The sequence below is a fragment of the Schizosaccharomyces cryophilus genome (genome assembly GCF_000004155.1).
Source record: "Schizosaccharomyces cryophilus OY26 unplaced genomic scaffold supercont4.7, whole genome shotgun sequence".
Lineage (NCBI taxonomy): Eukaryota > Fungi > Ascomycota > Schizosaccharomycetes > Schizosaccharomycetales > Schizosaccharomycetaceae > Schizosaccharomyces > Schizosaccharomyces cryophilus.
In genome coordinates this window covers 121,137-133,304 of record NW_013185630.1, presented here as the reverse complement: position 1 = coordinate 133,304, position 12,168 = coordinate 121,137, and the positions used below count along the sequence as shown (strand labels likewise).

The 12,168-nt window shown below is 37.7% G+C and overlaps 8 protein-coding genes across 8 annotated transcripts; 6 read left to right on the top strand and 2 right to left on the bottom strand.

Annotated features, from left to right (window-relative positions):
* Positions 1-244: 244 nt before the first annotated feature.
* SPOG_03257 (uncharacterized protein) lies at positions 245-1,292 on the top strand. The gene is made up of 2 exons (XM_013169670.1): positions 245-441; positions 613-1,292. Exons 1-2 carry the CDS (start codon positions 298-300, stop codon positions 850-852), a joined length of 384 nt encoding a protein of 127 aa, XP_013025124.1. The 5' UTR covers positions 245-297; the 3' UTR covers positions 853-1,292.
* On the top strand, positions 1,236-2,411 carry SPOG_03256 (uncharacterized protein). The gene has a single exon (XM_013169669.1). It carries the CDS (start codon positions 1,364-1,366, stop codon positions 1,976-1,978), a length of 615 nt encoding a protein of 204 aa, XP_013025123.1. The 5' UTR covers positions 1,236-1,363; the 3' UTR covers positions 1,979-2,411.
* SPOG_03255 (Tim9-Tim10 complex subunit Tim9) lies at positions 2,410-3,900 on the top strand. The gene is made up of 2 exons (XM_013169668.1): positions 2,410-2,669; positions 2,865-3,900. Exons 1-2 carry the CDS (start codon positions 2,592-2,594, stop codon positions 3,036-3,038), a joined length of 252 nt encoding a protein of 83 aa, XP_013025122.1. The 5' UTR covers positions 2,410-2,591; the 3' UTR covers positions 3,039-3,900.
* On the top strand, positions 3,830-4,837 carry SPOG_03254 (uncharacterized protein). The gene is made up of 2 exons (XM_013169667.1): positions 3,830-4,121; positions 4,178-4,837. The coding sequence occupies exons 1-2, from the start codon at positions 3,989-3,991 to the stop codon at positions 4,516-4,518; spliced, it is 474 nt and encodes a 157-aa protein (XP_013025121.1). The 5' UTR covers positions 3,830-3,988; the 3' UTR covers positions 4,519-4,837.
* Positions 4,838-5,360: 523 nt separating this feature from the next.
* Positions 5,361-8,045, top strand: SPOG_03253 (AGC/AKT protein kinase Gad8). The gene is made up of 3 exons (XM_013169666.1): positions 5,361-5,907; positions 5,961-7,079; positions 7,135-8,045. The coding sequence occupies exons 1-3, from the start codon at positions 5,886-5,888 to the stop codon at positions 7,683-7,685; spliced, it is 1,692 nt and encodes a 563-aa protein (XP_013025120.1). The 5' UTR covers positions 5,361-5,885; the 3' UTR covers positions 7,686-8,045.
* SPOG_03252 (SAGA complex subunit Ada2) lies at positions 7,853-9,889 on the bottom strand. The gene is made up of 2 exons (XM_013169665.1): positions 8,545-9,889; positions 7,853-8,494 (listed from the first exon to the last, which is right to left on the bottom strand). Exons 1-2 carry the CDS (start codon positions 9,475-9,477, stop codon positions 8,126-8,128), a joined length of 1,302 nt encoding a protein of 433 aa, XP_013025119.1. The 5' UTR covers positions 9,478-9,889; the 3' UTR covers positions 7,853-8,125.
* On the top strand, positions 9,200-10,689 carry SPOG_03251 (40S ribosomal protein S17). The gene is made up of 2 exons (XM_013169664.1): positions 9,200-10,174; positions 10,230-10,689. Exons 1-2 carry the CDS (start codon positions 10,172-10,174, stop codon positions 10,626-10,628), a joined length of 402 nt encoding a protein of 133 aa, XP_013025118.1. The 5' UTR covers positions 9,200-10,171; the 3' UTR covers positions 10,629-10,689.
* Positions 10,686-12,147, bottom strand: SPOG_03250 (outer membrane ATPase Msp1). The gene has a single exon (XM_013169663.1). It carries the CDS (start codon positions 11,952-11,954, stop codon positions 10,890-10,892), a length of 1,065 nt encoding a protein of 354 aa, XP_013025117.1. The 5' UTR covers positions 11,955-12,147; the 3' UTR covers positions 10,686-10,889.
* Positions 12,148-12,168: the final 21 nt, after the last annotated feature.

Genomic DNA, 12,168 nt, shown 5'->3' with positions numbered 1-12,168 from the left:
GACACAAGCAGAACATGGTTTAAATTTTCATTGGCTTTAATTTCTTTCTTATAAGATACTAGATTCCACTTGGACTGAAACTTTTCATTGATGGCCCTTATGACAGAAACTCTCATAAAGGCCACCAAATATTGAGTGTTGAAACAAAAATTTAAAAATTTAAAAATCTTATGGTTCACAAAATGCATCTTAATAAGTAAAAAAGAACGGGTTCTTTTTTTTTTGGCGATTTGAATCATTTTGGAGAACATAAACAAACTACTATCGCTCCTCTACTACTAAACTCTTTCTTACAATATGGATCCATTGAAAACAGAAGAAAATCATGAAACGCAATCAAAGAGTTTTAAAACAAAGCAAATACGAATGAATGAATGGAAGCATCCATCAGAGAAAGTGGATGGTCGATGGTTGCAGTTGGATGCAAGAGTTAATCGTACTGTAAGTCAGACACGAAAAAGTGTATCAGCAAAGGAGAAGCTGAGTTAAAAGTTCCTATAGTTTATCTCTATTCTCTTGAGATTCCAGAAAAAAAAGTGGCTAATTTTATTGCGATTTTTGTCGTTTGAATGAGATTGAATGAAATTACAAAGAATCACTAACAAAAATTAGGTTGAAGATCTTGAAATTTCGAACTATAACTTGCAAATAATCAATGAGGGCTTGGAAAAAAAATTAGAAGAAGCTACAACCCAATCTTCACCGGAAGAAAAGCAGGCTCCCAGTAGCCTATTGCAAACAAAAGCAGATGAAGAAAAGGTTTTGCTGCATTCTGTCAATAATGTACTAGACAATTTCATTTCAATTGTTGATGGGATGGTTCAACAAGCAAATGATGTCTTGGATGACTAGTAAAGCAGGGTAGATCTCCATTTTACCAAACAGCATAGCCTTTCCAAAATCTGAATCCCGGCTTGATTTGCTTCAGGTTGGATGCTTGAGCCCCTGTACTTAATGATACAGTGAAAAGAGACCTGTTCTTTAGCAGGCCACACATTGAGATATCTCTCACCTTAAAACACACAAGAAAACATCATGCTGAGTTTCAAAAATTATAGCATTCAAATATTGAATTTCATCTCTTGATTAGGCCATCTACTTTGAGCATTTACATATTTATTGTCAAAACAAAAGACAGAGGAAGATTTAATTGTATTTATTCTTTAAGTTAATATTTCAGAAAATATTTTTCTCATTGTATCCGGGCCTTAAGAGTGGAATTTCACCTTGTCCTTGGTGGTCCCTACTTCTCCAAAGTGTTGCCAAGTTCCTACGCGAGCCATCATCCAAAATCGGGTGTTCTTACTTCAAATCACCCAAAAAGAGGGACTTTTAGCGTTTGATGAAAAGAAATTGATTCTTAATGATTTTTGGAAAGAATTTGCGTCTTTTTCGGCCACAATGTATGGGTTTCATTCCATCGACTCGTTCATGGTTTCATAATGCCAGTGTTCAACAGAGTATTTTAGGAAGAATCAAAGACATGTTTGGAAAAGAAAAACAAAAAGGAAAAGAACAGATTCCCGAGAAAGATCTCCCTACGTTAGAGGTAGTATTTCCAAAAAAAAGAACGCGCGACTCGAAATGGAAAGGACAGCAACTTTTTGAGAAATTTGCCGGTGAAAAACTTAATAAAACTGAGAGTCTTGCTGTTATCGAGGACCTTCGTTCTTCCGAAAAATTACATGCTCCTTGGTCTCCAGAAGATCGTTTGCGTGCTGCAAAGTTAGCATATAAAAAGACTGGACACATTGTTTATGATTCTCCATTACAAGGACTTTCTAACTGGGATGATATGTATCGGTACTACGATCTTCATGTTAAATATGGAGATACCACTGTGCGAGGACGCACTACTTGGAAACCTACAGAAGAGTTGATGCATCTACCAAATGTTGTTTTGCATGTTGATAAAAATGGGTTTCCCACTGAAGATCAAACAACAGGAAAGCCAGTGAAGGCATCTGAGTCCATCTAAACAATATCCTTTTTACTTCTAACATTTTGTGTACTAGCATATTATCTTTACGCTTAATAATTTCTTCTCTCGTCTGGTTTCCTTTTTAGCCTATTTTTACTGCTTATAAAAGCTAATCCCTCATGTATCCCTCATATGTTGTTAAGTTTTCGTACTCCCATCTCCAGTGAATTCTTCTATTAATTAAAATAAAATTGATACTCGAGAAGCAAAAGTTCGCCATTGTATTATTGCTAGCAATGCTTTGAGATTTCGAGAATGAGGTAGCTCAAGGTTAATGTTTCCATTGCAAAGTAGAAGGAAGGCTCTTTTAAAATCCATGAATATAAAATAGTTTAATAAAGAGGAAGACCTCTGATGTTCTGAAATATGACAGCTCAAAGCTCCAGCTCAACTCAAAGCTCGTGTTCTACATCTTGTACAAAGTAAGGACAGAATCAAAAATAAACGTTTTCTTTTTTCTGTTTAACATAAAATTAAAAAGTTTCAATATGATTATAAAATTCATTCTTTTGCAAGGGACTTTTACCTGGAAACTAACTTGACTTCTCTACTATACTGCTTTGAATCTACCACCCACCTCACTTTCAGCGAAAGATTTAAATCTGCAGCCATGGAATACTTAAACCAAAAAGAACAAGAACAATTTTCTCAAGTATTAGAAGCAAAGCAAATTAAAGATTATACGAATGTAAGTTGTTGATGACTAGCAGAGATTACAGAATGATGGAAGCTTTCAATCGATGAAGAATTGACGGTAGAAACAGGAAAGCCATCATCTAGATATGTTTTTCTTTAAAAAAAGGGAGTTTAACTGCCAAATGATAGCGAGTGCCGCGGGATCCTAGTTGAAAGTGAAATTTCATATATACTGACCAGCATATAGATGATGTTTAACCTTAGTCAAGGATGTTTCAATGACTGTATTCTTGATTTCACCAGCAGTAAAATTGGTGAAAAGGAAAGTGCATGCTTGACTAGATGCGCAGACAAGTTTTTCAAGCATACCCAGCGTGTCGGTCAAAGATTTGCAGAGAATAATGCTAAGCTTATGCAATAAATGTATCATATCTGTCAATTGCACAGAGTCCGCTCGACTCCTGATTCCCTGTGAGTGTCTGGTGTACAGTTCATTAGTTTTGCTATCAGGACGTGATGAAAAACCTGAATGAAGTATCCAGCATTACCACAATTTCTTAGTTTTTTGATCAATTATTAGGGAAAAATGCAGAAAACAGGATTCGTATTTTTCAACTTCACTGTAATGTACAATTGTGTCACTAATCCATTCGTTTGATGGTCCTGTAGCTAAACAATCGCCAACACATTCAAGCTCGGATTTATGCGAGTCTTGCTCGTCTTTCACTTGTGACTTGTCCTTTCATTTGCTATTCAGAGTGAGTTCTGCGTAAATGTCAACACTTTTTATACGGTCTGATTCAAAAAGACGGAACACTCAAGCACGTTTCTGAATAGCTCAAGTTGTACAAGAACAGTATAAGTACGTAGGACGCATTGCTCAAGAACGAGAATGCTCTCTTTCGTAGGCTTTGCAAAGTTTAAAAAAATACAACACGGCACATGCGTGGAACACAAGAAATCGACATTTTGAATACTGAAATCTTTCATTTGCCTTTTCTTTTTATACGTAAAATCGTGTTCAGTTCCTTCAAGGTAGTGCTCGCTGTATAGCAATTGGTAGCAGCTAGTAGCTTTCGAGAAAGGAACTGGCTCTCTTCCTAAAGTCAAAAGGGATCCAATCAATTCTTCTTCTTTTATTTACTTAACATTTAACATTCGAAAACGAGCCTGCTTCATTTGTTTATGGTCTCTAATAGACGTAACATGTTACTTGTAGTTGGTGTCGGAGAGCTTTTACCTTCTGTACAGACTTCACGTAGCATCAGCACAACTCTCGTTGTTCATTCGAACAGATCTATTGGCTTTTCTCGGCATAATTAGCATCTTACTCCTCTAGTTTTTTCTGTAGCAGTCTCCATTTCCGCTAGAATGTCTGCCATGAACCAAAAATCGCTTTTGGTTGCTTTGTGCTCCTTTTTCTTGCTTTTCTCTTCGGCAATCGGTGCTTTGGTTGCGCCTATCGGAGATGTAAACAATCTTCAAGGTGTTCAACTTATGTACAGTATGTAAATGCGTTCTGGTCGCTTCTACCGTGTCATATACTAACGAATTCCTTAGCTGAGCGTGTACTAGCAACACCCGCTCCTGATTTTAAACGGGCGAAGCGTGATGATGGGCCTAAACCATCGTATTCTACTACTGAAGACAACGTTGTCATTGTTACCGACAAGTATTGGTCGTATTTTTCGGGAGCCAATAGAGAAGTCCATTATCCCTATAGTTTCTCTGAAGCACATCCTTCTACGACAGTAACAACAGCGCCTTCGGGATCAATCGGTTATGGCGCGAAGAATACAAACCGCAAATTGATGGAAGGTAGCTCATCCACTCGCATCTCCTTCCCTTACATTTCCTTTGCTTTAGTAGCTGTTGCTAGCTTATTTGCTTTGAGCATATAAAAAATCTCAAAGTGTCATTATTGTTTTGAGAGCTTTCGCCTTGTTGGCATATTTATCGATATTTTCATGATTGTGATATTTGTGTGAAATAATCTTTCTTTTCTTATTCACTGTCTTTTTATTCATTCACTTGTATGATTTTATTTCAAACAAGGAATCAATATTGACATTCATATTCTTTTTTCCTAGTTTTAATGTTCCAGAACGGTTTTCTGATGTTCTTTCTTATTTTTTTTGTTCACACTCTTTTATTAAAAGCACAGTATGCTCTTTTTTTTCTTGATGAGTGCTTAATATGAATTTTATTGTTTTATTTCTATTTCTATTTGTTATTGAAATATTTGGCTTATCGTAAAGACAAGATGAAATCCTTTTAAATATAGCTGGTTATTGCGTTTCTGTTGTCACTATTTGAACTTCAAGGAAAAGTAGTTACTAAATGTTAGTGCTTTTCTCTAACATAATTAAATAAAATTAATAAATTGGATGATGAGCGGATCCATCTAAGATAAAAGGCAAATGAGTAAACTTCATTTGGTTGTTCCATCATGTAATTTCGTCCTTCAAATCACAACAGCAGGAAAGAAAAAACAGATGCTTGGACAAAGGCGGTTCAATCATCCTTCCCTTCAATTTACACTTGTAAAACCAAGTTCAGAGCAATACCAAATACAATACTATTTGTTTACACTGCCCTATTTTGTTTTGTTTTCATTTACGTCTTTTCTACACTAAACCTTGTTATTTCATATTGTGTGCTCCTTAAAACTCATTAACCTACATAATGCGCCCAAAACGACTACCGCAAACGGGATATCTTACCATACAGCTAGCTGTAGAAAGCAAAATAAACTGGCCACACCAACAGTCTACCGGCGGGAAAGGAGAGAACATAGAGAATTGCTGAAGAAACGCATTTTCGCAATCTGAAACCATTTCAGATCAATTCCTCGAAAAATTGGTTTCGATTGGTACCCAATTTATAGGCATTTTTTTGATTCTCAGCTGACTTAGAAAAAAGTCGCCATAGCTGAGCGACGAATTTGTACTGGAAATCTATTATTTTTTAAAAGTCCTTTTGTTTTTTCTTACTTTTTCTTTAACTAATATAGAAACCCCTTTCAATTCAGTCAGTTCCCACTGGAAATCACAAGGTACTTTTGCTTTGTACTTAAAATCACTTGCTTTGCTCCATTGCTTGTGACTCAACATTTTTTATTAGCATACAGGCGAAGAGCGTATCTAAAGAACCTTTGTAATAGTTATATATTCGTTTGCGTCCTTTCCCTTGTTTTTACGCCCTGTCCTTCCTTTTTCCTGTACCCAGCGAGTATCTAGTTCTTCACAAACTTTTGTTCTTTTGTATAATGTCTTGGAAATTGACGAAAAGTATGTGATGGTTTTTTCTTGTTGAATTTGTTTTCTAATCCTTGATTTTTCAGAATTAAAAGAAACACATCTTGCCTCCGCGATCGGATTGAACTCGAGTGGCTCGATAAAAGGTTTGCGAAATAATGCGCATTCTTCAACATCTTCCCAAAAATCTAGCGAAGAAAAATCTTGCAGAAGCTCAGAAGACCAACAATCCCCTCAAAGTACCGTGGTTCAGCCAGGTTTGCTTCAAGTCACAATTATTGCAGCCAGAGACTTGCGCTTGCCTTCTGGATATACTCCAAGTAGTTATACAGCATCTTTCGGTGCTACTCCTAGTACCAATGGCTTGGGTCACTCTCGATCTCGAAGTCATGCATGGTGGCTACCTTACATCGTTGTAGAATTTGACAAAAATGAGGTTTTGGTGGATGCTCTGAATACTGCCACTCTAGAAAACCCAAGATGGGACTATCAAGCAACTTTTGATGTTTCCCGATATTCAAAATTATCTCTAAACATTTATCTTCGGTCTTCTTCGAGTCGATTGAGAAACGGGATGGGCAATGACGTGTTTTTGGGAGGAATAAAGCTTTCTCCATCTTTTATTGTTAATAAACTTACTGATGAATGGGTTCCTTTGCAGGGAGGCAGCGGAAAACTTCGTGTCCAAATGCTGTACAAACCGAACCAAAATACCCCTCTTACCATCGATGCTTTTGACCTTTTAAAAGTTGTTGGAAAAGGCTCTTTTGGAAAAGTTATGCAAGTTCGAAAGCGCGACACGTCACGTATCTATGCTTTGAAAACTATTCGAAAAGCACATATTGTTTCAAGGAGTGAAGTTGACCATACTTTGGCTGAAAGAACTGTGCTGGCACAGGTCAATAATCCTTTTATTGTTCCGCTTAAATTCTCTTTCCAATCCCCTGAAAAGTTGTATATTGTTTTGGCATTCGTAAATGGTGGTGAGCTATTCCATCATCTACAACGTGAAGGTTGCTTTGGCACTTACCGAGCAAAGTTTTACACGGCAGAATTGCTGATAGCTCTTGAGTGCCTTCATGAATTCAACGTCATTTATCGTGATTTAAAACCAGAAAACATCCTTTTAGACTACACAGGTCATATTGCTCTATGTGATTTTGGTTTATGCAAATTAAATATGGCCAAAACAGACCGCACAAACAGTAAGTTTTATTCTTAGCTTTTTGATTCTGCATACATTCTCTAACGTAAATTTAGCTTTTTGTGGCACCCCAGAATACCTTGCGCCGGAATTGCTTTTGGGTCACGGTTATACAAAAGTAGTTGACTGGTGGACTTTGGGTGTGTTACTTTATGAAATGATTACTGGACTTCCTCCGTTTTATGATGAAAATCTAAATGAAATGTATAGAAAAATATTACAAGATACGTTACGCTTCCCTGATAATATTGATAAAGACGGCCGTAACTTGCTATGCGGCTTATTGACTCGCTCGCCGGAAAAACGACTAGGTAGTCGCGGTGCCCAAGAGATAAAAAACCATCCTTTTTTTGCGGATATTGATTGGAAAAAGCTTTGCGCCAAAAAGATCCAGCCGCCGTTTAAACCAAGTGTCGACTCTGCTATCGATACGAGTAACTTTGACTCCGAGTTTACTTCAGAAATCCCAATGGATAGTGTTGTCGCGGATTCACATCTGTCGGAAACAGTCCAACAACAGTTTGCAGATTGGAGCTATCAACGCCCTACAACGATAGATGCATCTGATGACATTTCAACAATTGGTCCTGGAAGCATAACTCGGTAGTGACTCGTATATGCTGTACCTGTTCTTTTTTTTGATAAGTATTCCACTCTTTATTGTTTTTATATCATCTAACTATCGAAAACATAGCTGTCGCTTCAGCAATCATTCGTCTCAGCACAGCTATTTTTCTTTCTTAACAACTTAGAATCATTTGTATTTAAAGATTATGAAATCTGTACCTTGCAATTACATGGTATTTTTTTTTTATATAAGGAAGAAACCTTAAAGTAGCATTGATCTTACACAAACGTCGCTTAGAAAGATAATCGTGCATGAAATCTATATGCATTGTGAAAGTGAATTATTTAACAGACCGTAGAAGAATATAGAACTAAATATACATGGGAAGTTTTTGCATCCAAAAGAAGTTTAACAAGTGATTAGTTGCTCAAAAGAACGAACAGAAAATTAGAACATTAGAGAAGGGGAATGTGTTCGAGTTAAGGTGCAGTGATCCAATTAAACCGTTTAAAAAAATCGTATAATTGTTCTACCTTTGTGTGATCGACGTGCTTTAATAGTTGAATAGCATCGTCTTTAGAGAAAGGTTTTTTTGAAATAAGGGAAGCAGAAATTAAAGCGTATTTTAAAGCCAAAAAGGGTTTTGGGAAAATTTGCAATTGCAGACATAATGAATGCTCCTCGTCGGAGAGAAGATGACGGTCAGCAGAAGTAGGAAATGAGGGAACAGGAATAGGTTGTTTGGCAAACTTTTGAATATCCCGAATCCGAAATGGAATTGGTGGGTCTATAGAAGTTATAGGTTTATTTTGGCGTATTAAACCACTAGTCGCCCTGCTAATCAACATCTATGAAAAAGTTAGTCAATATAATGGTTGTCAAATAAAAGAAATCTTACCTTTTGCGTTTTATCGCGTTGGTAACGAAGTCCTTGCTCAAGGGTAGTAAGTCCAACCTGCCTCCATTCCTGTAATTCTTGTATGCGTTTTACAAGAGCAACTTGTTCAAATAAGCCCTGTAAAAACGTTCGATAATCCTCTCCTGAAAGTACTCGAGCAAAAACTTTTGTTTTATTTAGTAGCAGACGTTCTTCTTTAGAGAGACGCTTTTCATTAGCTTGCAACCTCCGGTAATCTAATAAGTTATGAGTGAAGATGACTTGTTTCCTGATTGCACGACTTGTTAGACGAGAATTATAAATATTCATCATAGTAAGCTTTATATGTTCTTCTTGTTGTTTGGATTCTGACGCATCTTCCTCAAAGTTCATATCTTTGACAGAGACTTCGGCTTCATTCATGTACTCTTGATCAAATTCCAAGCGACCAGGCATGTATCCTTGAATTTCATGGCACTGTGGGGTTGATGCTAACGGTTTTGGGGGAATCGCTGGAGGAGGTTCGAATTTTTGTATGCGAGCCCGCTTTTGTTCAGCAAAGGCTATTCTGTCTATGGATCCATTAAACTCACTGTTGGAAAGGGGATAGTTTTCTGTTTCAACATATGTGTTTATATAATGATCCCTACAATTTTCCTTCGTACGGCCGTTTCCTACATATTCGGCGATATCTGACCAGTTCCCCAAACCCAACGTCTCACATGCATCAATCAGCAAAAGCTCTTCATCTGCACCCCAGTCTTCTGTAAAGATAGGATAGGAATTCGTCTCTATAATACGATATGGATGACTTGGCTGGTGGTTGCCGAAGGAAGCTCCAGAAGTGTAGCAGGGAATGCACAAATCAAAATCGGCACATTCCGCGCATCTAATGTGAATCATCCTTGTTATATCTTGTGCACATACATTACAATGATACTTTTGAGGCGGCATCCTGCAGGGGAGCGAAAATTTTCTGTTCCACTATGGTGGAGCAAAATCCCGTGGTACGGTCAGGTTGGGTAGGAGAGATGAAAACCAAATAAACTCGATAAATTGTAAGAACCCTACTAGGAAAAGTAGATAGAATTACTCAAAAAGAGCTGCCGAATTTTTTGAAAAAAATCATGGTGGAAAACCAGAAATTCCGATATCGGGAATTGTCAACACCACAAGGCAATCCTGATCAGACTTCGTCTTTAAAAACGGCCAAAAACAAGTGATCCCTAACTCTATCGTTTTTTCATGAAAGGCACCAATCTTCAGACGATATTTTGAGGTTTACCAGAAATCTCAAACCAAGGTTGAGGAGCCCTTCAACTTAAAATGAGTCCGTAGTTTGCTTACGCTTCCAGTTCGCATAGAAGAATTCTTGATTTTTTAGTTTTTCATTTACCGTATAGAACTGAAAAAAAAAAAAAAAAAAAAAAAAGAAATGCTAAAAGAAAATATTTCCAAACCATACTTTTACGACGATACAAACCTCTATAGGAAGATATTTACTGAATTAAAGCACGTTGCCGTTCGTTAATGAGTTTCTCCGTGGGCTAGCGTAACATAACCCTACCCTATGTGGAATGGTCAGTAACAGCAGTCACGTACTACAAACACGAAAAATCACAGAAACGAAATCATCACAGGAACAGAAATGGTAAGGAACAGCATGCTCGATTTCTTAGAACGTTGAAGTGCTAACTATTAAATAGGGTCGTGTACGTACCAAAACTACGAAGAGAGCTTCTCGCGTAGTGATCGAGAAATACTATCCTCGTCTCACGTTGGACTTCCAAACCAACAAGAGAATTGTCGATGAGGTCGCTATTATTGCTTCCAAGCGTCTTCGCAACAAGATTGCTGGTTACACGACTCACCTTATGAGACGTATTCAACGTGGACCTGTCCGTGGTATCTCCTTCAAGCTTCAAGAAGAAGAACGCGAACGCAAGGATCAATACGTTCCCGAAGTCTCTGAGCTTGAAAAGGAGAAGCTTAACGTTGACCAAGACACTAAGGACATGCTTAAGGCTCTTGGCTACGACTCTATTCCCACTCTTGTCGTCAACCCCTCTGCTCGTCCTGAGCGCACTTTCCGCTACAAGCACTAGAGGTTTTCTTAGATGTTACAAATCAAATTTGTTTTTGAATGTAATCATTGATTTTCAAGTGTTTTTGATTTGTATTTTTAAAAAGTCTGTAAAAAAGTTGTACCTTTGTATGCTATAGAAAGTTTTTTGTAAGCATTAAAAACATTTGTATGCAGTAGCCGTTTTGTTGCTGCTGGATGTGTATATAATTGTATGTAGTAGTCGATACTAATCCATGGTAATTATGAAATTCAAACATGCAGCGATATTATTGTCTAGAGCTTATTCAACGTCTATTGACAACCCTTCTAGAGAATTATGAGCAATGAAATCTTCTGTTTTTAAAGGCCGCAGTCCCCCGTTGTCAATTTCTGTTTTGATTCTATCTAAGTCATTTCCAAAAGTAGCAAACAGTTCCCGTCGAGGAACAGACAAAGCGGAACGGCATGCTTCTTTGATGTAAGAGCCCGACAGGCCTGCCGTAGAAGCAACAACAGCATTCCAGTCAAAGTTTTCATCCAACTTTACACTTTTGAGATATAAGTCCAAGATCTTTCTTCGCTGACTAGCTGTGGGTAATGGGATGGAGTAAACCTTTGGCATTCGACGACGAATCGCTTCATCAATGTCTCCAGGGCGGTTCGTAGCACCTAGCACCAGGACTCTAGTATCACCTGTTAAAAGACCATCCCACATGGACATAAACTCAGCCTTAATTTGAGCCATGGCTTCATGGTCGGTACGCTGTCGTTGCCGTAAAAAGGAATCAATTTCGTCGATGAAGATTATAGAGGGTTCTAACTTTCTAGCAAGTGAAAATAATGCATCCACAAGCTTATTCGACTCTCCAAACCATTTGTCGGTTAGAAGGCCTACACTCACGTTGATGAATGTAGCATTGCTTTGTTTTGCCAAGGCCTTTGCCAACATGGTTTTACCACAGCCTGGTGGTCCGTACAATAGGAGACCCTTGGGAGACGATAAAAGGTCGCCATGTGTATTAAAAACTTCTGGATATTTTAGTGGAAACAGTACGTCTTGGAAAAGATGATTCACATGCTCGTCCATCCCAGCAATGTCGTCAAAAGCTACATTAATTTCACTCGGCAAGACTAGCTGAGACGCCACCATTTGTTCGTACTCATCCAATTCAACTGTCTCAATTTCTCGGACATGTTCTTCTGCCCAGTTATCCAATTTCTTGCGACTCTTTGAAACAGTGTCTTGTCGTTTTTGTCGGTAAGGATCTAACGAAGAAAGAAGCTTACGAGCTGCATACCAAGAACAGCCGAAAGCCAAAGCATAAACAGCGATTTCTTTGATCGCGCTTTTCGTACTGGGGTTCATAGGAACTTCTGGAGTTAAAATTGTTCTATTATATTCAGAACAGGATATTATAAACGCAGAGTGATGAATTAAAAACCCTCTTTAAGATGGAATCCAAAGAAATGACACAGAAATATGTAAATAAATAAGCTCAATCTTCTTGTTTTTTCTCTTCTCTTTTTAAACAAATAAAAATACGCTAAATTGAAAAAAATGAATTGTGTTGAAATCCAGC